Source organism: Pseudophryne corroboree, chromosome 1 (genome assembly GCF_028390025.1).
Source record: "Pseudophryne corroboree isolate aPseCor3 chromosome 1, aPseCor3.hap2, whole genome shotgun sequence".
Classification (NCBI taxonomy): Eukaryota; Metazoa; Chordata; class Amphibia; order Anura; family Myobatrachidae; genus Pseudophryne; species Pseudophryne corroboree.
In genome coordinates this window covers 33,589,281-33,611,802 of record NC_086444.1, presented here as the reverse complement: position 1 = coordinate 33,611,802, position 22,522 = coordinate 33,589,281, and the positions used below count along the sequence as shown (strand labels likewise).

The 22,522-nt window shown below is 49.4% G+C and overlaps 1 protein-coding gene across 4 annotated transcripts in view; it reads right to left on the bottom strand.

Moving 5' to 3' along the window:
• PIK3C3 (phosphatidylinositol 3-kinase catalytic subunit type 3) overlaps positions 1-22,522 on the bottom strand; it is a 365,653-nt gene that overhangs the window by 329,266 nt on the left and 13,865 nt on the right. For all 4 annotated transcript variants that reach the window (XM_063958224.1, XM_063958242.1, XM_063958250.1 and 1 more), the window contains exon 3: positions 11,969-12,112. In XM_063958224.1, the coding sequence (XP_063814294.1) occupies positions 11,969-12,112 (144 nt within the window). The remainder of the gene's footprint in view (positions 1-11,968; positions 12,113-22,522) is intronic.

The following is a 22,522-nucleotide window of genomic DNA, read 5'->3' as shown; positions in this document are numbered from 1 at the left end:
TCTAGCTTGTACCCCTGAAATACTACTTGAATGAAACAGGGATCCACCTGTGAGCGAGCCCACTGATCGCTGAAATTTTTGAGACGGCCCCCCACCGTACCTGGCTATACCTGTGGAGCCCCCGCGTCATGCTGTGGACTCAGAGGAAGCGAGAGAAGAATTATGATTCTGGGAACAGGCTGACTGGTGCAGCTTTTTCCCTCTTCCCTTGTCTCTGTACAGAAAGGAAGCGCCTTTGACCCGCTTGCTTTTCTGAAGCCGAAAGGACTGTACCTGATAATACAGTGCTTTCTTAGTCTGTGAGGAAAACTGAGGTAAAAATATTTCTTCCCAGCTGTTGCTGCGGATACGAGGTCCCAGAGACCATCCCCAAATAATTCCTCACCCTTATAAGGCAGAATCTCTATGCGCCTTTTAAAGTCAGCATCACCTGTCCAGTGACAGGTCTCTAATACCCTCCTGACAGAATGGACATTACATTCATTTTGGATGCCAGCCGGCAAAATATCCCTCTGTGCATCCCTCATACATAAGACGACGTCTTTAATATGTTCTCATGTTAGCAAACTAGTATGTTTGACAGGGTCACCGACCACGCTGCAGCAGCACGCTCTGCAGGTTTCAGTCTAGTACCTGAGTGTGTAAATACAGACTTCAGGATAGCCTCCTGCTTATTATCAACAGGTACCTTCAAAGTGGCCGTTCCTAAAACGGAAATGCCACCTATTTTGACAACCGTGTGAGCGCCTTATCCACCCTAGGGGATATCTCCCAGCGTAACTTATCCTCTGGCGGGAAAAGGTACGCCATCAGTAACTTTTTAGAAATTACCAGTTTCTTATCAGGGGGAACCCACGCTTTTCACACACTTCATTCATTCAACTGATGGGGGAACAAAACACTGCCTGCTTTTTCTCCCCAAACATAAAAACCCATTTTTAGTGGTTAATGTCAGAAATGTGTAACACATTTTTTATTGCCGGGATCAAGTCACGGATGTTCCTAGTGGATTGTGTATATGTCTCAACCTTGTCGACACTGGAGGCAGACTCCGTGTCGACATCTGTGTCTGCCATCTGAATGAGCGGGCGTTTTTGAGCCCCCGATGGCCTTTGAGACGCCTGGGCAGGCGCGGGCTGAGAAGCCGGCTGTCCCACAGTTGTTACGTCATCCACCCTTTTATGTAAGGAGTTGACACTGTCGGTTAATACCTTTCACCTAACCATCCACTCTGGTGTCGGCCCCACAGGGGGCGACATCACATTTATCGGCATCTGCTCCGTCACTATATAAGCCTCCTCCTCAAACATGTCGACACAGCTGTACCGACACACCGCACACACACAGGGAATGCTCTGACTGAGGACAGAACCCCATAAAGCCCTTTGGGGAGACAGAGAGAGAGTATGCCAGCACACACCAGAGCGCTATATAATGTGGGGATTAACACTATAACTGAGTGAATTTTCCCCCATAGCTGCTTGCATATACAATATTGCGCCTAAATTTAGTGCCCCCCCTCTCTTTTTAACCCTTTGAGCCTGAAAACTACAGGGGAGAGCCTGGGGAGCTTTCTTCCAGCTGCACTGTGAAGAGAAAATGGCGCCAGTGTGTCTGAGGGAGATAGCTCCGCCCCTTTTCCGCGGCCTATTCTCCCACTTTTTTCTGGATTCTGGCAGGGGTATTTACCACATATATAGCCTCTGGGGCTATATATTGTGGTATTTTTGCCAGCCAAGGTGTTTTTATTGCTGCTCAGGGCGCCCCCCCTAAGCGCCCTGCACCCTCAGTGACCGGAGTGTGAAGTGTGTATGAGGAGCAATGGCGCACAGCTGCAGTGCTGTGCGCTACCTTGGTGAAGACTGATGTCTTCTGCCGCCGCTTTTCCGGACCTCTTCTTGCTTCTGGCTCTGTAAGGGGGACGGCGGCGCGGCTCCGGGACCGAACACCAAGGACTGGGCCTGCGGTCGATCCCTCTGGAGCTAATGGTGTCCAGTAGCCTAAGAAGCCCAATCCGGCTGCAAGCAGGCGAGTTCGCTTCTTCTCCCCTTAGTCCCTCGCTGCAGTGAGCCTGTTGCCAGCAGGTCTCACTGAAAATAAAAAAACCTAAATCTATACTTTCTTTCTAAGGGCTCAGGAGAGCCCCTAGTGTGCATCCAACCTCGGCCGGGCACAAGATCTAACTGAGGCTTGGAGGAGGGTCATAGTGGGAGGAGCCAGTGCACACCAGGTAGTCATAAATCTTTCTAGAGTGCCCAGCCTCCTTCGGAGCCCGCTATCCCCATGGTCCTTTCGGAGTTCCCAGCATCCACTAGGACGTCAGAGAAAATAACAATTTTCCCCAGCCAGTACATGCGCCAGCCTTCCCCCCAAAGAGGATCGGCAAGGGTGCCGTCGTATTTATCCGACATACTGTCTGACCGACTCTTCAGTGAAGGACAGCATCTTTTATATGCCCTAGGGTCAATAAAATAGTGTCCTTATCTAGGGTCTCAATTTCCGCTGATAAGGTATCTGTCCATGCTGCTACAGCGCTACAAACCCAGGCCGACGCAATTGCCGGTCTGAGTAAGGTACCAGAATGTGTTTAAATGGACTTTAGGGTAACTTCCTGCTTGCGGTCAGCAGGATCCCTGAGGGTAGCCGTATCCTGGGATGGCAGCGCTACCTTTTTGGATAAGCGTGTCAATGCTTTGTCCACCCTAGGGGAGGATTCCCATCGTATCCTGTACGTTGGCGGGAAAGGATACGCCATAAGAATCCTTTTGGAAATCTGCAGTTTTTTGTCTGGAGATTCCCAAGCTTTTTCACATAATTCGTTCAACTCATGTGAGGGGGGAAAGGTTATCTCAGGTTTCTTTCCCTTATACATGTGTACCCTCGTGTCAGGGACAGGGGGTTCCTCTGTGATGTGCAAAACATCTTTTATTGCAATAATCATATATCGAATACATTTAGCCAATTTTGGCTGTAACTTTGCATCATCGTAGTCGACACTGGAGTCAGAATCCGTGTCGGTATCTGTGTCTACTATTTGGGATAGTGGGCGCTTTTGAGACCCCGAAGGTCCCTGCGACATAGGGACAGGCATGGGTTGACTCCCTGACTGTACCCCAGCTTCAGCTTTGTATAATCTTTTGTGCAATAAATTTACATTAGCACTTAAAACATTCCACATATCCATCCAGTCAGGTGTCAACGTTGTCGACGGAGACACCACATTCATTTGCTCCCCCTCCTCTCTAGGAGAGCCTTCTACCTCAGACATGTCGACACACACGTACCGACACACCACACACTCAGGGAATCCTCTTATCTGAAGATAGTTCCCCCACAAGGCCCTTTGGAAAGACAGAGAGAGAGTATGCCAGCACACACCCCAGCGCTATATGACCTAGGAAAAAACACATTAAATATATGTTTACCCAGTAGCGCTGATGTAATATGTATATATGCATCTAATTATGTGCCCCCCCTCTTCTTTAAAACCCTCTTTCACCGTGGTATAAGCAGGGGAGAGTCCGGGGAGCTTCCTCTCAGCTGTGCTTTGGAAAAAATGGCGCTGGTGAGTGCTGAGGGAGAAGCCCCGCCCCCTCGGCGGCGGGCTTCTGTCCCGCTCAAATATACTGAAAATTGGCGGGGGCTCTTATATATATATATATATATATATATATATATACACACACACACACATACATACAGTGCCCAGCTGTATATATATATATATATATATATATATATATATATATATATATTTCTGCCAAATAGAGGTTCATATGCTGCCCAGGGCGCCCCCCCTGCGCCCTGCACCCTTACAGTGACTGCCGTGTGTGAGGTGTATGGGAGCAATGGCGCACAGCATTACTGCTGTGCGTTACCTCAGTGAAGATCATGAAGTCTTCTGCCGCCTCTGAAGTCTTCTTTTCTTCTCATACTCAACCGGCTTCTATCTTCCGGCTCTGCGAGGAGGACGGCGGCGCGGCTCTGGGACGGACGGCGAGGGTGAGACCTGCGTACCAATCCCTCTGGAGCTAATGGTGTCCAGTAGCCTAAGAAGCAGAGCCTTTCAACTCACATAAGTGGGTCTGCTTCTCTCCCCTCAGTCCCTCGATGCAGGGAGTCTGTTGCCAGCAGGCTCCCTGAAAATAAAAAACCTAACAAATATACTTTCTGTCAGGAAACTCAGGAGAGCTCCCTGTAATGCACCCAGTCTCCTCTGGGCACAGTATCAAACGGAGGTCTGGAGGAGGGGCATAGAGGGAGGGCCAGTGCACACCCAGATCTAAAGTCTTTCTTAAAGTGCCCATGTCTCCTGCGGAGCCCGTCTATCCCCATGGTCCTTACGGAGTACCCAGCATCCTCTAGGACGTAAGAGAAAAATTTAAAATAATCTTGTTTGAAGAGTCTAAGGACATTCTGTCCATTTGTACCTTCCGAATCGAGGCACAGAAAAATACTGAAGGGTTTATGGGAGTATGGAGGGGATGGCCATTTACTAATTTAAATATTTAAATATGTGCCATTTCCGGCTACGCCCCGTCCATATTCCAAGAGTACTCCAGTGACCCCCAGTGGATGAAAAAGAAATACGGGGGACCCCTACATCTTTTGTCCCCCGTATTTTTTGAACCAGGACCGGACGTAGAGCCCGATGCTGGTTGTTTAAATATGGGGGGACCCCACGCAATTTTCCCCCTGTATTTTTACAACCAGAACCGGCTCAAAGAGCCCGAGGCTGGTTATACATAGGAGGGGGGACCCACGCAATTTGTTTTTTACTTTTTTAACCTAAACAGACCCTTTCCCACAGATAAGCATGCACGGATCTCACTGATCCGTGCATGACTATCAAAACACGCCAGGAAAAAGCAGGTCTATGTTTTTGCTGCTTTATTTTACGATCAGCATAAAAATACAACCGCAACTGAACATTCAGGGACAAACACCAAAATACGAATGAATAGTAAATTCCCGTGTTGTATGAACAAACAGCCGCGTTTGACCGATGGTCTATTCATTCGTATTTCTGTCCTCTGCCGTGGAAACTACTACGAATAGCCCCAACACTGCCGAGATTTGTGCTTAGTAAATTCCCGTGTACACACTTAGAAAAAAATACAAAGTCATCCAAAATAAAGAAAAGGTCTTCAACTGTCACAAAAATATATGTAAAACATCCAATAACCAGGCAGAAATGCTGCAAAACGCAGGTAGTGGTCCTTTGTTAATCAGCTGCTTCAGAATTCATTGGGTTTATTACAGGTAGTATGAAATACATAGGAAACAAACTCTCCCTTTATCCAACCTTTAACGTGAATATATTTAACTTTGATCATTTCTTGAAATAATTATTTTACATATTTGTAAATTTTATTGACACTTTACAATTAATCAGCAGCAGTTAAGCACTTTAGTTATTGAAAAAAAACGGGATTCTAATACCTACCGGTAAATCCCTTTCTTGTTGTCCATAAGGGATACTGGGGTTTACGTGATGGGGAAAGAAGGGGTCCAAAGGAGCCAGTGCACTTTAAATTTCTTCAACTGGGTGTGCTGGCTCCTCCCCTCTATGCCCCCTCCCAGGAGGCAGCTATAAGTAAAATAGTGCAAAAAGGAGAAAGGACATACTTGAGAGAAGGAACATAACAACAATGGTCGTCATTCAGACCTGATCGCTCGCTAGGATTTTTCGCTGCGATCAGGTCAGAACTGCGCATGCACCGCAATGCGCACGCGCGTTGCACGGGTACAAAGCGAATCGTTGCTGTGCGATGGGTTGTACGAATAATCCATTCACACAGACGATCGCAAGGAGATTGACAGGAAGAAGGCGTTTGTGGGTGGCAACTGCCCGTTTTCTGGGAGTGGTTGGAAAAATGCAGGTGTGTCCAATCGTTTGCAGGGCGGGTGTCTGACGTCAATTCCGGCCCCGGACAGGCTGAAGTGATCGCAGTGCCTGAGTAAGTTCTGGGCAACTCAGAAACTGCACAAACCTTTTTTGTTCCGCTCGGCTGCACATGCGTTCGCACACTTGCAAAGCAAAAATACACTCCCTTATGGGCGGCGACTATCTGCTCGCAGCAGTGCAAAAAAAACCCTAGCGAGCGATCAGGTCTGAATTAGGTCCAATGAGTGGTGAGATTCACACACCAGCACACCATAACACAAAACAACCAGCAACGGCTGGAACAAAACAGCAACAGCTCAACAGGTAGCTTTTGGAAAAGAAAAAACCTGCAGAGAAGTCAACGCACTGAGGTGGGCGCCCAGTATCCCTTAAGGACCACGAGAAAGGGATTTACCGGTAGGTATTAAAATCACGTTTTCTCTGGGATCCATAAGGGATACTGGGGTTTACTTAATATGATGGGGACGTCCCAAAGCATCCAGAATGGGCGGGAACATGTCGAGACGCCTGCAGTACCACCTGCCCAAACTGGGTATCCTCTTTGGCCAGGGTATCAAACTTGTAGAACTTCACAAAGGTGTTCTTCCCCCGACCAGGTAGCAGCTCGGCATAGCTGCAAGGCCGAGACACCACAGGCAGCCACCCCGGAAGACCCCACTGATCTTGTAGAGTGGGCCTTCAGAGACTGTGGAACGGCCAAGGCTGCCGACACATAGGCCTGTTGGATACTCAACCTAATCCAACGAGCAATGGGCTGCTTAGAAGCAGGGCGACCCTTTTTCTGCGCATCATATAGCACTAACAAGGAATCCATCCTTCTGATCCGAGCTGTTCTCTTGACATAGATCATCTAGGCTCTCACGGCATCTAACGACTCCGGAGGAGCAGATGTACCAGAACTTGACGGGACTACAATCAGGTGATTCAAGTGGAATGCAGAGACAACCTTCGGCAGGAACTGCTGCCTAGTCCTGAGCTCAGCTCTGTCCTCGTAAAAGACCAAGTAGAGACACGCCTAGCAGAAGCCAGGGCCAGCAACATGACTGTCTTCTACCGTCATCAAAGGTTCAAACCAGGAGGACTGTAGAAATTCCAACAACATATTCAAGTCCCAGGGTGCCGTGGGCGGCAGAAATGGAGGTTGTATGTGGAGAACTCCCTGCAAGAAGGTCTGAACTTCTGGCAACACTGTCAACTTCTTCTGGAAGAAAACTGAGAGAGCTGAAATCTGGACCCAGACGTAAGCCCTTATCTACACTAGACTGCAGGAAACGTAAGAGACGTCCTAAGTGGAACTCTGCAGGTGGATATGTGCGATCCTTACACAAAAAGAGACATATCTCCTCCAGATATGATGATAGTATTTTGACGTTACAGGTTTTCTGGCCTGAACCATGGTTGCAATAACCTTCTTGGAAAGGCCTTTGCGAGCTAGGATGTTCCGCTCAACTTCCAAGCCGTCAAACGAAGTCGCCGTAAGTCTGGGCAGATGGTCCTTGTTGCAGAAGATCTTTCCTCAGTGGCAGAGGCCAAGGGTCTGTTACAGACATGTCCAGAAGATCTGCGTACCACGCAGTCCGAGGCCAATCCGGGGCAATCAGAATTGCCTGGACTCCATGATTCCCGAGTCGTTTGAGCACCCTCGGGAGCAACGGAATCGGAGGAAACAGGTAGATAAACCTAGAAGGCCAAGGAGACGTCAGTGCGTCTATTGCCCTCTCGAACAATACCAGGGCAGCTTCTAGTTGAGCCGAGAAGCCATCAAGTCTACCTGTGGGCAGCCCCACAAGTCGATGATCTGTTGAAACACCTGGTGGTGGAGACCCTACTCTTCCGGGTGGAGATCGTGGTGACTGAGGAAGACCGCTTCCCAGTTGTCCAACCCCGGAATGAAGATTGCGGACATTGCTCTTGCGTTTTGTTCTGCCCAGAGGAGTATTTTTGACACCTCTCGCATGCAGGCTCTGCTTTTTCTCCCTCCTTGTCGATTTATGTAAGCCACCGCCGTGGCGTTGTCCGACTGAACTTGGATTGCCCGATCCCTGAGCAGAGAAGAGGCCTGAAGCAGAGCATTGTAGATCGCCCAAAGTTCTAGAATGTTGATTGGAAGAAGGGCTTCGTGGGTTGACCACCTGCCCTGGAACTGAGCCCCTTGGGTGACAACTCCCCATCCTCTCAGACTCGCATCTGTCGTGAGGAAGATCCAATCCTGAATTCCAAAACTGCGACCTTCCAATAGGTTGGAGGACTGCAACCACCACAGGAGGGAGATCCTGGCCAGAGGTGACAGACAAATTATCCGATGCATCTGAAGATGTGAGCCGGACCACTTGCTCAGGAGATCCAATTGAAACGTTCTGGCATGGAACCTTCCAAATTGAATGGCTTCGTAGAAGGCCACCATCTTTCACAACAACTTTATGCAAAGATGAATGGATATCTGAGTAAGCCGTAGGACTAGTCGTACCATCTTCTTGCTTTGTCCTCTGGGAGGAACACTTTCTGGGCCACAGTATCCAGCCACATTCCCAGGAACAGGAGCTGCCGAGTTGGCTCAAGGTGGGACTTCTGTAAATTGAGAATCCACCCATGGTGTGACAGAAGTTGGATAGTGCTATATGGAGCAATAAAAGCTCCCTGGATCTTGCCTTTATCAAGAGATCGTCCAGATAAGGGACAATATTGACCCCCTGGACCCGGAGTTGGAACATCGTCTCCGCCATCACCTTGGTGAAGACCCTCCGAGCTGTGGATAGGCTGAAGGGTAGTGCCTGAAACTGGTAGTGATCATTCAGCAGGGCAAACCGCAAGTAAGCCTGGTGAGGTGGCCAAATTGGGATATGGAAATAAGCGTCCTTTATATCCAGAGACCATGAACTCCCGTTCCTCCAGGCCCGCAATCACTGCTCTCAAGGATTCCATATTGAACTTGAAAACCTTGAGGTAAGGGTTCAAGGATTTTAGATTCAGAATGGGCCTTACTGAACCGTCCAGTTTCGGTACCACAAACAGGTGGGAGTAGTATCCCTTTCTCTGTTGTAGCAGTGGTACTGGAACAATGACCTGGGACTGGACCAACTTTAGGATAGCCTGTTGCAGCGTAACCAGTGTATCCTCCAAAGCTGGTAAGCCTGATTTGAATAATCTTTGCGGAGGAGCGCTGTCGAACTCCAGCTTGTAGCCCTGGGAAATGAGGTCCCTTACCCAGGTATCCTGGCAGGAGCCGTCCCAGGAGCGGCTGAAGTGACGCAGACGAGCTCCCACCTCGAGATCCCCTTGGGGTGGGGAGGCAACGTCATGCTGAGGCTTTTGTGGAAGCTGAACTGGTGCTTGGTTCCTGGGAAACAGCAGCAGCTGGTTTTTTCTTGTCTTACCTCTGGTGCCTCGTGCCGCATTGGACTCACATCTGGCTCGTGATCTGAATCTGGTGGTCCGAAAGGACTGGTTAGGGGGCCCCGGGTAGGAACGCCTAGCCGGCGGGGCCCCAGAGGTGAGAAACGTGGATATCCCTGCAGTAACATTAGAAATCCATGTATCTAACTCAACCCCCGAAGAGCTATTCCCCTGAGAAAGGGAGAGACTCCACACTGCGCTTGGAATCCGCGTCCGCAATCCACTGACGCAGCCACAAAGCTCTGCGCGCCGACACTGCCATGGTAGTGGTCCTAGCATTAATAGTGCCTATCTCCTAGAGATAGTCACACAGGACGCGTGCATTGTCTTGAATGTGCTTTAGGAGGGTCACCGTAGTGACCAGGGAAATATCCCCCGCAAGGCCCTCTGGAATTTGAGTCGCCCAGGTATGGATGGCATGATACATCCAGCAACTCTATCACAGGTCTTTGCGACATGCCAGCCGCTGTGTAAATAGACTGTAGTATAGTTTCTATTTTCCTATCCCCAGGGACCTTGAGCTGAAAGGACCCAGGGGCCAGCAAAACCACCTTTTCAGAGAGGCGTGAGACTGAGACATCTACGGCTGGGGGTTCTTCCCAATGTTTCCTACCTTCCGGTGTAAATGGGAAAGAGCGTAAAAACCTCCTTGTAACCTGGTATATTTTATCAGGATTTTTCCAGGCTTGTTTACAAACCTCAACTAGTTCCGGAGAATCAGGGAAGGTGATGCTGAGCTTTTTCTGCGCTAGGAAAAACGACTGCAGTGCAGCAGCGTCTTCCAAAGGGATTTTTAATACATCCCTGATAGCAAGAATGAGGGGCTCAATACCCTGTGTAGAAGTGAAATCTTCTATATCAGGTTCCAATTCCTCCCCCTCCTCCTGAATATCCTCATCAGATTCTGAGAGTAGAGCAGGCAGCCCACGTTTAAGTGGCACTGACCTAGAGAGGGGAGGCTGTCTTTCATCAGCCTTAGCAGCCAGGTCTGCAACAGCCTGTTGCAGTTGTTGTGTTGTCCGTTTATTAGTATTGAGCTGAGATGACATGTCTGCCATCATAGTTTTTATGGCACCGAGCCAGGATGGCTCTTGACCCTCCCCACCCCCAGTCTCCACACTAACTTGGGAAGACTGACTGCATTGGTCACACGATAGGGAGCCAGTGGTATAAGGGGAGAATCTGGTGTGACAAACCTTGCATAATGCGTGTTTGACCATAATTACAGTAACAACACAAACACACAGACAAGTACAATAACAAGCCTGCCCTTACTGCGTGTGAGATGGAGACCTAGAGTGAGAGGATGACAGCACACCCCAGCCTGTCAGACTCAGGAAATCTGCAGACTGAATATATTTATATCACCGTAAAAAACGGATTACTTGTCCTATTTAGGACACTAGATTGTGTACAATAGCAGCTCTCCCCCTGTTATACACCCCTGTACCAGTTTCCTGTGTATCCCGGAGTGCCTGGAGGAGCTGTGTGTCCTTGCTACTGCTGTAGGCAGAGGAAGGCGCCAAAATGCTGCTGATCCCGCTCTGAGGAAGCACCGCCCCTGTAATGGCACCGTAGCTACATAGAATCTCTATACTGGCAAAGTCTCCATATACTGTGTAAACGGCACAATGGCTGTTAGCTTGCACTACCGCTGCCAGTGTACAAAGGGGCGCTATAGCGAGTTACGCCGTGGAGGGTCCCAAATGTTGCCCTCCGCACTGTGCCGCATCAAGAACCGGGGCCCCCGGTTTGTACTCACCACTGATGTCACCTTCAGGCTATGTTAGGGGTGTGCGACGTGCTGCTATTGCGACCACCAAGGCGCAGTGCCCCGCGGAACTAACAACCTCTCAGGACGGTGGTCCTGCAGCGGGGAAGCGGCTCTGACACCTTACAGAGGCCGGTGACCACCCTCCCCCTAACTCCCACGGTGCAGGCATGTTGTTGCCCAGACTGTATACCGAAAATAATAAAGTTTAAAAGAAACTGAAGAAAACTCTCTGGAGCTGCAGAGATGTGCATCCTCTCCTGAGGGCACTATTTTCTAAACTGCCTGTGAGAGGGGCATAGAGGGGAGGAGCCAGCACACCCAGTTGAAGAAATTTAAAGTGCACCGGCTCTTTTGGACCCCAACTATACCCATCTTATTAAGTAAGCCCCAGTATCCCTTATGGATGCCAGAGAAAAAAAAGTAAACCGACATAGAACATCCAAGGGGTCGGTAACCAATATAAATCTGATAATGCCAACCCTGGTGCCCGATCTCCCCTATACCAGCTTATTTTATGCACCACAAAATACCAGCCCTGATTTACAGCTCAGCTATAAGTACTAGAGATACGTAGCATGGTTAGTTATGTAACACTTCGTGTCCCTGCAGTGTGAATGTAGCTTTGCGCTGGTTATCTCAATAAGGAAATAAACAATGGGGACATTCATGAAACCTGACCCACAAAAACAGATGTCATAACCCTGAGCAACCAAAGAGATGTGGTCACATTACTAGCAGTGTTTAGAAGTGATGGCAAACATACTATTGGTTGATAACGGCATCATGTTCCTGAGCACCAGTAATCACAATGGTCTCAGAATAAATGCTACAGACTGCACCAGGATTCCATAACGCAGGTTTCCACTATACATAAACTCTACCTGCAGACTTACCCGTACTTCCCAAACAGAGACACCGTTGTACCACCCACAGGTATAGCTTTTCCGGGTCCATAGACGTCCCATATTGTCAGAGCCACTTGAGCACTTCTTGGTAAATCGGCGTATTTAACCGGCAGCTTCAGCCATTCATTCCAGCTGGAAGACAAACACAAACCCTTTAAAATGTAAGCTCTCACGAGCAGGGCTCTCTTCCCTCGTGTGCTTATCCTTTCTTACTTTAATAATCTTCAACTGCACCACATCCAGCAGTCTTCTGCCACCTGATACTTATTCCAGTGTCATCTGCTGATGTAACTATGTTTATTTACCCTGTACTTGTCCTATACTGTCATCAACTGTAAGTTGCTGTTTTCCTGTTTGATTATCTATGTACTCTGTAATTGGGCGCTGCGGAACCCTTGTGGCGCAATATAAATAAAGGATAATAATAATAATACAAATACACCAGTGTCTATATAATGCAGCAGGAACCAATTATATTGCTACCACTAACAATGTAACACTGTCAGTTCTCAAATCAGGATTATAAAACAGGCGGGGGGCTGGGCAGAAGCCTGGTGAAAGTGCAGATAAAACCTTGCATTTTGCCTGCACAGTGAGGGTCATTCAGACCCGATCGCACGCTAGTTTTTCTCGCAGCGCTGCGATCAGGTCAGAACTGCGATTGCACCACAATGCACAGGCACGTCGCACGGGAACAAAGCGGATCGTTGCTGTGCGATGGGTTTTACGAAGGATCCATTCGCACAGCCGATCACAAGGAGATGGACAGGAAGAGGGTGTTTGTGGGTGGCAACTGACCGTTTTCAGAGAGTGGTTGGAAAAACGCAGGTGTGTACAAGCATTTGCAGGGCGGGTGTCTGACCTCAATTCCGTTCCCAGACAGGCTGAAGTGATCGCAGTGGCTGAGTAAGTCCTGGGCTACTCAGAGACTGCACAAGATCTTTTTGTACCGCGCGGCTGCACATGCGATCGCACACTTGCAAAGCGAAAATACACTCCCCTGTAGGCGGCGACTATCTGATCACAGTGCTGCAAAAAACTGCTAGCGAGCGATCAGGTCTCAATGACCCCCAGTGTGCTCTCAGATCCTCCCTGCGGCGCGGTGTACAGGGTACCTAATGGGCAGTAGCGCAGACCAACATTAGGGGGTGTAATTCAGACCTGATCAGAGCAGTAAATTTGTTAGCAGTTGGGCAAAACCATGTGCACTGCAGGTGGGGCAGATGTAACATGTGCAGAGAGAGTTAGATTTGGGTGGGGTGTGTTCAAACTGAAATCTAAATTGCAATGTAAAAATAAAGCAGCCAGTATTTACCCTGCACAGAAACAATATAACCCACCCAAATCTAACTCTCTCTGCACATGTTACATCTGCCCCACCTGCAGTGCACATGGTTTTGCCCAACTGCTAACAAATTTGCTGCTACGATCAGGTCTGAATTACCCCCTATAAACGCTCATTAACACTGTAGAAAACGTTGCAAATGAAAGACGTTTGCCAGGTTTTATGACTGCGCAATGCACGTGTGATTTTAACATTTGTCTCTATGAAATTTCAGGTAGAGTAATTAGGGGGGACACCCAAAAATAAAAAATCACATTCAATTCAGAAAGAATATGTTCAATTTGGCTAAACAATTATAAAACATGTAGAAGTTCACATATTTTCTACAGCGTTGTGACGCAGTGGTTTAAAACAAACTTTTTTTAAAATAATTTGCTGTATTTTTCTATTAATATTCGTTAGTTCCCTGCGTGTTTAGCTTTATGTACAGTGTATATAGGTCCCATTTGGATTTATACGCAAATCCAATGTTTTGGGGTCTGCACATGCGCAGGACCCTGCGGGGAGAATGGGTCCTGCGTGATCGCTCGCAGTCCCCCCTTAGCTGCAGCATGATTGAAATGCTGCGGTATTTGGGGGGTGAGAACCGGGACTGTTCTACAAAATGTGAGTGTGTCGCCCCTGTTACGTAGGTGTGCCGAGTCCAGAGTCTGCATTGTCGGAAGCAGACTTCGTGGAGCCAGCAGAGGGGTTCTGACGCCCAGTCTGAGTGAGCTTGGACTTACGCAGACTGGCCAAGGGCAGTCACCATCACGTCCGATGGGCGAGATGGTGATCCCATCCTGCGCCCTCAGATGCTGGCAGAAAACGTCTACTTCCTCTAGCATGAGAAGAGTTGTTGTGTGGTATCGCAGTGCCAGCCAGATCTTATAGTTACATACAGTGTAAGAATGACGGAGAGAACCCCGGGCGGTTTGTAAATAGATACATTCCATAATACAGCTCAGCTGAGACACCAGTATGAATGCACAGGAGGCAGCAGCTGACTTACAGCTGAGCAGGCAGGAAACAAACAACTTTATACCCACTATATATAGAGCAGACGTTCTCAAACACAGGTTCCTTACTGAGGTGGTCATTCTGACCCGTTCGCTCGCTGCTTTTTATCGCAGCCGAGCGAACGGGTCCCTACTGCGCATGCGCCGGCGCTCTAGTGCGCCGGCGCATGCCAGACGGCCGAAGGCCGTAGTAGGGCTGAGATCGCCTCTGCCTGATTGACAGGCAGAGGCGGTTGCTGGGCCGGAGGGGGCGGAATGGCGGCGTTTGCCCGCCGTTTCGTGGGTGCGGTCCGACCAACGCAAGCGTGGCCGGACTGAACGGGGGGGGCGATCCGCAGCGGCTGCGTGACGTCACACACAGCCGCTGCGGGCCGGGGAGCGATGAGTAGCTCCCGGCCAGCACACTAAAGCTGCGCTGGTCGGGAGCTACTCTTGAAGTGCACTTCTGGTGGGGGGGGGGGGCGGCACTGACATGCGGGGCGTACTAGCCCTGTGTTGGGCGTCCCCCCGCATGTCGGTGTGAATGATCGTAGCTGTGCTAAATTTAGCACAGCTACGATCAACTCGGAATGACCCCCTGAATTCCTTACTGGACTGGGAGACCGGCGGCCGGGATCCCGTGAGCAGTACACCGACTCTGGGATCCCGGCCGCAGAATGCCGGTGGGGGAGTCGAGCGCAACGAAGCCCCTTGCGGGCTCGGTGGCTTGCTGCGCACACAATTTCTCTGTGTAAAAATAAAGGGCCCTACACACTTGACGATGTCGGCGAGTTGGACGATGAATGATGATCGTTATCGTCCAAATTGAATTGCGCTGGAAAACAAACGATGAACGACTGCGGGGACCCGCATCGTTCATCGCCGGTGCATCCACACTAAACGATATATCGTTCCTATCGCCCGTCAACGTCGCTAAGTGTGTAGGGCCCATAACAGTGATCCTGGGCAAAAATGTAACAATATTATTTTAGTGATACGTTTTCAGAATAAAATTATTTACAGACATGGAGATCCCATATTGATCCGAAGGATCAGAAAGTATTTCTGCTGATAAGAGACTGTCTCCTTTCCACTTAGCAAATGAAAGTAGAAAACTTATCAGTGTCAGGAATGGCTGTGCCTGACATAGGCACTGATGTATGTAAAAAGTGTGAAATTGTGTTTAATCAGAATGAGAATCCCCATTTACAAGTGCCAGGGGATAAGATGAACAATAAGAATTTACTCACCGGTAATTCTATTTCTCGTAGTCCGTAGTGGATGCTGGGAACTCCGTAAGGACCATGGGGAATAGCGGGCTCCGAAGGAGGCTAGGCACTCTAGAAAGATTTATGACTACCTGGTGTGCACTGGCTCCTCCCACTATGACCCTCCTCCAAGCCTCAGTTAGGACACTGTGCCCGGACGAGCTGACATAATAAGGAAGAATTTTGAATCCCGGGTAAGACTCATACCAGCCACACCAATCACACTGTACAACTCGTGATACTATATCCAGTTTGACAGTATGAAAAACAACTGAGCCTCTCAACAGATGGCTCAACAATAACCCTTTAGTTAACAATAACTATTTACAATTATTGCAGACAATCCGCACTTGGGATGGGCGCCCAGCATCCACTACGGACTACGAGAAATAGAATTACCGGTGAGTAAAATCCTTATTTTCTCTGACGTCCTAGTGGATGCTGGGAACTCCGTAAGGACCATGGGGATTATACCAAAGCTCCCAAACGGGCGGGAGAGTGCGGATGACTCTGCAGCACCGAATGAGAGAACTCAAGGTCCTCCTCAGCCAGGGTATCAAATTTGTAGAATTTTGCAAACGTGTTTGCCCCTGACCAAGTAGCTGCTCGGCAAAGTTGTAAAGCCGAGACCCCTCGGGCAGCCGCCCAAGATGAGCCCACTTTCCTTGTGGAATGGGCATTTACAGATTTTGGCTGTGGCAGGCCTGCCACAGAATGTGAAAGCTGAATTGTACTACAAATCCAGCGAGCAATAGTCTGCCTAGAAGCAGGAGCACCCAGCTTGTTGGGTGCATACAGTATAAACAGCGAGTCAGATTTTCTGACTCCAGCCGTCCTGGAAACATATATTTTCAGGGCCCTGACAACGTCTAGCAACTTGGAGTCCTCCAAATCCTTAGTAGCCGCAGGCACCACAATAGGCTGGTTCAGGTGAAACGCTGACACCACCTTAGGTAGAAACTGGGGACGAGTCCTCAATTCTGCCCTATCCATATGGAAAATCAGATAAGGGCTTTTACATGATAAAGCCGCCAATTCTGACACTCGTCTGGCTGAAGCCAAGGCCAATAACATGACCACTTTCCACGTGAGATATTTTAGATCCACGGTTTTTAGTGGCTCAAACCAATGTGATTTTAAGAAACTCAACACCACGTTGAGATCCCAAGGTGCCACAGGGGGCTGAATATGCAGCACTCCTTTCACAAATGTCTGAACTTCAGGTACTGAAGCTAGTTCTTTTTGAAAGAAAATCGACAAGAGCCGAGATCTGTACTTTAATGGAGCCTAGCTTTAGGCCCATATTCACTCCTGCTTGCAGGAAATGCAGAAATCGACCCAGCTGAAATTCCTCTGTTGGGGCCTTTTTTGCCTCGCACCATGCAACATATTTCCGCCATATGCGGTGATAATGCTTTGCCGTAACATCTTTCCTGGCCTTAATAAGCGTAGGAATGACTTCTTCCGGAATACCCTTTTCCTTCAGGATCCGGTGTTCAACCGCCATGCCGTCAAACGCAGCCGCGGTAAGTCTTGGAACAGACAGGGCCCCTGCTGTAGCAGGTCCTGTCTGAGCGGTAGAGGCCACGGGTCCTCTGAGAGCATCTCTTGAAGTTCCGGGTACCACGCTCGTCTTGGCCAATCCGGAACCACGAGAATTGTGTTTACTCCTCGCTTTCTTATTATCCTCAATACCTTTGGTATGAGAGGCAGAGGAGGGAACACATAAACCGACTGGTACACCCACGGTGTCACTAGAGCGTCCACAGCTATCGCCTGAGGGTCCCTTGACCTGGCGCAATATCTTTTTAACTTTTTGTTGAGGCGGGACGCCATCATGTCCACCTGTGGTTTTTCCCAACGGTTTACCAGCATCTGGAAAACTTCTGGATGAAGTCCCCACTCTCCCGGGTGGAGGTCGTGTCTGCTGAGGAAGTCTGCTTCCCAGTTGTCCACTCCCGGAATGAACACTGCTGACAGTGCTAGTACATGATTCTCCGCCCATCGGAGAATTCTTGTGGCTTCTGCCATCGCCATCCTGCTTCTTGTGCCTCCCTGTCGATTTACATGGGCGACTGCCGTGATGTTGTCTGACTGGATCAGCACCGGCTGGTGTAGGAGCAGGGATTTTGCTTGACTTAGGGCATTGTAGATGGCCCTTAGTTCCAGAATATTTATGTGAAGGGAAGTCTCCTGACTCGACCATAGTCCTTGGAAGTTTCTTCCCTGTGTGACTGCCCCCCAGCCTCGAAGGCTGGCATCCGTGGTCACCAGGACCCAGTCCTGTATGCCGAACCTGCGGCCCTCTAGAAGATGGGCACTCTGCAGCCACCACAGTAGAGATACCCTGGTTCTTGGAGACAGGGTTATTAAGCGATGCATCTGAAGATGCGATCCGGACCACTGGTCCAACAGGTCCCACTGAAAGATTCTGGCATGGAACCTGCCGAAGGGAATTGCTTCGTAAGAAGCCACCATCTTTCCCAGGACCCGCGTGCAGCGATGCACTGATACAGGTTTTGGTTTCAAGAGGTCTCTGACTAGAGATGACAACTCCCTGGCTTTCTCCTCCGGGAGAAACACTTTTTTCTGGACTGTATCCAGAATCATACCCAGGAACAGTAGCCGTGTCGTCGGAACCAGCTGTGACTTTGGGATATTCAGAATCCAGCCGTGCTGGTGCAGCACCTCCTGAGATAGTGCTACTCCCACCAACAACTGTTCCTTGGACCTCGCTTTTATTAGGAGATCGTCCAAGTACGGGATAATTAAAACTCCCTTTTTTCGAAGGAGTATCATCATTTCCGCCATAACCTTGGTAAATACCCTCGGTGCCGTGGACAGTCCAAACGGCAGCGTCTGGAATTGGTAATGGCAATCCTGTACCACAAATCTGAGGTACTCCTGGTGAGGATGGTAAATGGGTACATGCAAGTAAGCATCCTTGATGTCCAGGGATACCATGTAATCCCCCTCGTCCAGGCTTGCAATAACCGCCCTGAGCGATTCCATCTTGAACTTGAATTTTTTTATGTATGTGTTCAAGGATTTCAAATTTAAAATGGGTCTCACCGAACCGTCCGGTTTTGGTACCACAAATAGTGTGGAATAGTAACCCCGGCCTTGTTGAAGTAGGGGTACCTTGATTATCACCTGCTGGGAATACAGCTTGTGAATTGCCGCTAGCACCGCCTCCCTGTCTGAGGGAGCAATCGGCAAGGCAGATTTTAGGAACCGGTGGGGTGGAGACGCCTCGAATTCCAGTTTGTACCCCTGAGATACTATTTGAAGGATCCAGGGATCCACCTGTGAGCGAGCCCACTGATCGCTGAAATTCTTGAGGCGGCCCCCCACCGTACCTGGCTCCACCTGTGGAGCCCAACCGTCATGCGGCGGACTTGGAAGAAGAAGCGGGGGAGGACTTTTGCTCCTGGGAACCTGCTGTTTGTTGCAGCCTTTTTCCCCTACCTCTGCCTCTGCATAGAAAAGATCCGCCTTTTCCACGCCTGTTTTTCTGGGTCCGAAAGGACTGAACCTGATAAAACGGCGCCTTCTTAGGCTGTGAGGGGACATGGGGTAAAAATGCTGACTTCCCAGACGTTGCTGTGGAAACTAGGTCCGAGAGACCATCCCCAAATAATTCCTCACCCTTATATGGCAAAACTTCCATGTGCCTTTTAGAATCTGCATCTCCTGTCCACTGGCGAGTCCATAAGCCTCTCCTAGCAGAAATGGACAATGCACTTACTTTAGATGCCAGTCGGCAGATTTCCCTCTGTGCATCTCTCATATATAAGACTGAGTCTTTGATATGGTCTATGGTTAGCAGGATCGTGTCTCTGTCTAATGTGTCAATATTTTCTGACAGTTTATCTGACCACGCAGCGGCAGCACTGCACATCCAAGCTGACGCAATAGCTGGCCTAAGTATAATGCCTAAGTGTGTATATACAGACTTAAGGATCGCCTCCTGCTTTCTATCAGCAGGTTCCTTGAGGGCGGCCGTATCCGGAGACGGTAGTGCCACCTTTTTAGACAAACGTGTGAGCGCTTTATCCACCCTAGGAGGTGTTTCCCAACGTGACCTATCCTCTGGCGGGAAAGGGAACGCCATTAGTACCTTCTTAGGAATTACCAATTTTTTATCAGGGAAAGCCCACGCTTCTTCACACACTTCATTTAATTCATCTGATGGGGGAAAAACTACAGGTAGTTTTTTCTCCCCAAACATAATACCCTTTTTAGTGGTACCTGTATTTATATCAGAAATGTGTAACACCTCTTTCATTGCCTCAATCATGCAGTGAATGGCCTTAGTGGGCATCAGGTTAGACTCATCATCGTCGACACTGGTGTCAGTATCAGTGTCGACATCTGGGTCTGCAGTCTGAAGTAGCGGGCGTTTTAGAGCCCCTGATGACCTGTGCGACGCCTGGACAGGCACGAGTTGAGAAGTCGGCTGTCCCACATTTGGCATGTCGTCAAATTTCTTATGTAAAGAGTCTATACGTGCACTCATTTCTTTCCATAAGCTCAACCACTCAGGTGTCTGCCCCGCAGGGGGTGACATCCCTTCTAAAGGCATCTGCTCCGTCTCCACATCATTATCCTCATCAAACATGTCGACACAGCCGTACCGACACACCGCACACACACAGGGAATGCTCCAACAGAGGACAGGACCCACAAAAGCCCTTTGGGGGGACAGAGTGAGAGTATGCCAGCACACACCAGAGCGCTATATAATGCAGGGACTAACTGAGTTATGTCCCCTATAGCTGCTTTTTTTATATAATTGTATACTGCGCCTAAATTTAGTGCCCCCCCCTCTCTTTTCTGTAGTGTAGACTGCAGGGGAGAGCCAGGGAGCTTCCTTCCAGCGGATCTGTGAAGGAGAAATGGCGCCAGTGTGCTGAGGGAGATAGCTCCGCCCCTTTTCCGCGGACTATTCTCTCGCTTTTTCCTATATTCTGGCAGGGGTATTTTCCACATATATAGCCTCTGGGGCTATATATTGTGGTATTTTTGCCAGCCAAGGTGTTATTATTGCTTCTCAGGGCGCCCCCTCCCCAGCGCCCTGCACCCTCAGTGACCGGAGTGTGAAGTGTGTGTGAGGAGCAATGGCGCACAGCTGCAGTGCTGTGCGCTACCTTGGTGAAGACTGATGTCTTCTGCCGCCGATTTTCCGGACCTCTTCTTGCTTCTGGCTCTGTAAGGGGGACGGCGGCGCGGCTCCGGGACCGAACACCAAGGCTGGGCCTGCGGTCGATCCCTCTGGAGCTCATGGTGTCCAGTAGCCTAAGAAGCCCAAGCTGGCTGCAAGCAGGCAGGTTCGCTTCTTCTCCCCTTAGTCCCTCGCTGCAGTGAGCCTGTTGCCAGCAGGTCTCACTGAAAATAAAAAACCTAAATTTCTATCTTTCTTTCTAAAGGCTCAGGAGAGCCCCTAGTGTGCATCCAACCTCGGCCGGGCACAAAATCTAACTGAGGCTTGGAGGAGGGTCATAGTGGGAGGAGCCAGTGCACACCAGGTAGTCATAAATCTTTCTAGAGTGCCCAGCCTCCTTCGGAGCCCGCTATTCCCCATGGTCCTTATGGAGTTCCCAGCATCCACTAGGACGTCAGAGAAAAAAGGTTTGGACAGGAGTGTGATGCAAGTCATGCAATGCAAACCCCCCTCTGCCCTGACAGAGAGCAGCCAGGGAGGGGTGGGCCACAGTCAGAAGCAGCAGAACCTCTGAGGGGGAGGGCCTATCAACCTTCTCCTGAGGCTGAGCCAGGAAAGGAACATGTGACCCTCTCTCCAGGTGTAGGTAACAGAGGAGTAGAGGTATACAGTGTTTATTCACAGAGGTTGTGTATGGAGGTGGGCGACCCCAGTCTTGTGGAGATGGGGCAGAGTGACAAAGGCTGTAGCTGTGACGTCACTGATACAATAACAGCAGAGATAGCAACACAAGGAGCACAGGGTACGAAAATAAGATTTTACTTACCGGTAAATCTATTTCTCGTAGTCCGTAGTGGATGCTGGGGACTCCGTAAGGACCATGGGGAATAGACGGGCTCCGCAGGAGACGGGGCACTTTAAGAAAGAATTAGGAATACCGGTGTGCACTGGCTCCTCCCTCTGTGCCCCTCCTCCAGATCTCAGTTAAGGAAACTGTGCCCGGAAGAGCTGACAGTACAAGGAAAGGATTTTGGAATCCAGGGTAAGACTCATACCAGCCACACCAATCACACCGTATAACTCGTGATAAACTTACCCAGTTAACAGTATGAACAAGAACAGAGCACCAGATAAACCTGATGCAACCATAACATAACCCTTATTTAAGCAATAACTATATACAAGTATTGCATAAGAAGTCCGCACTTGGGACGGGCGCCCAGCATCCACTACGGACTACGACAAATAGATTTACCGGTAAGTAAAATCTTATTTTCTCTAACGTCCTAGTGGATGCTGGGGACTCCGTAAGGACCATGGGGATTATACCAAAGCTCCCAGACGGGCGGGAGAGTGCGGATGACTCTGCAGCACCGAATGAGCAAACACAAGGTCCTCCTCAGCCAGGGTATCAAACTTGTAGAACTTTACAAGTGTTTGAACCCGACCAAGTAGCTGCTCGGCAAAGCTGTAATGCCGAGACCCCTCGGGCAGCCGCCCAAGAAGAGCCCACCTTCCTTGTGGAATGGGCTTTTACTGATTTTGGAGGCGGCAATCCAGCCGCAGAATGAGCCTGCTGAATCGTGTTACAGATCCAGCGAGCAATAGTTTGCTTTGAAGCAGGAGCACCCAACTTGTTGGGTGCATACAGGATAAACAGCGAGTCAGTTCTCCTGACTCCAGCCGTTCTGGCTACATAAATCTTCAAAGCCCTGACTACATCTAGTAACTTGGAATCCTCCAAGTCACGAGTAGCCGCAGGCACCACAATTGGTTGGTTCAAATGAA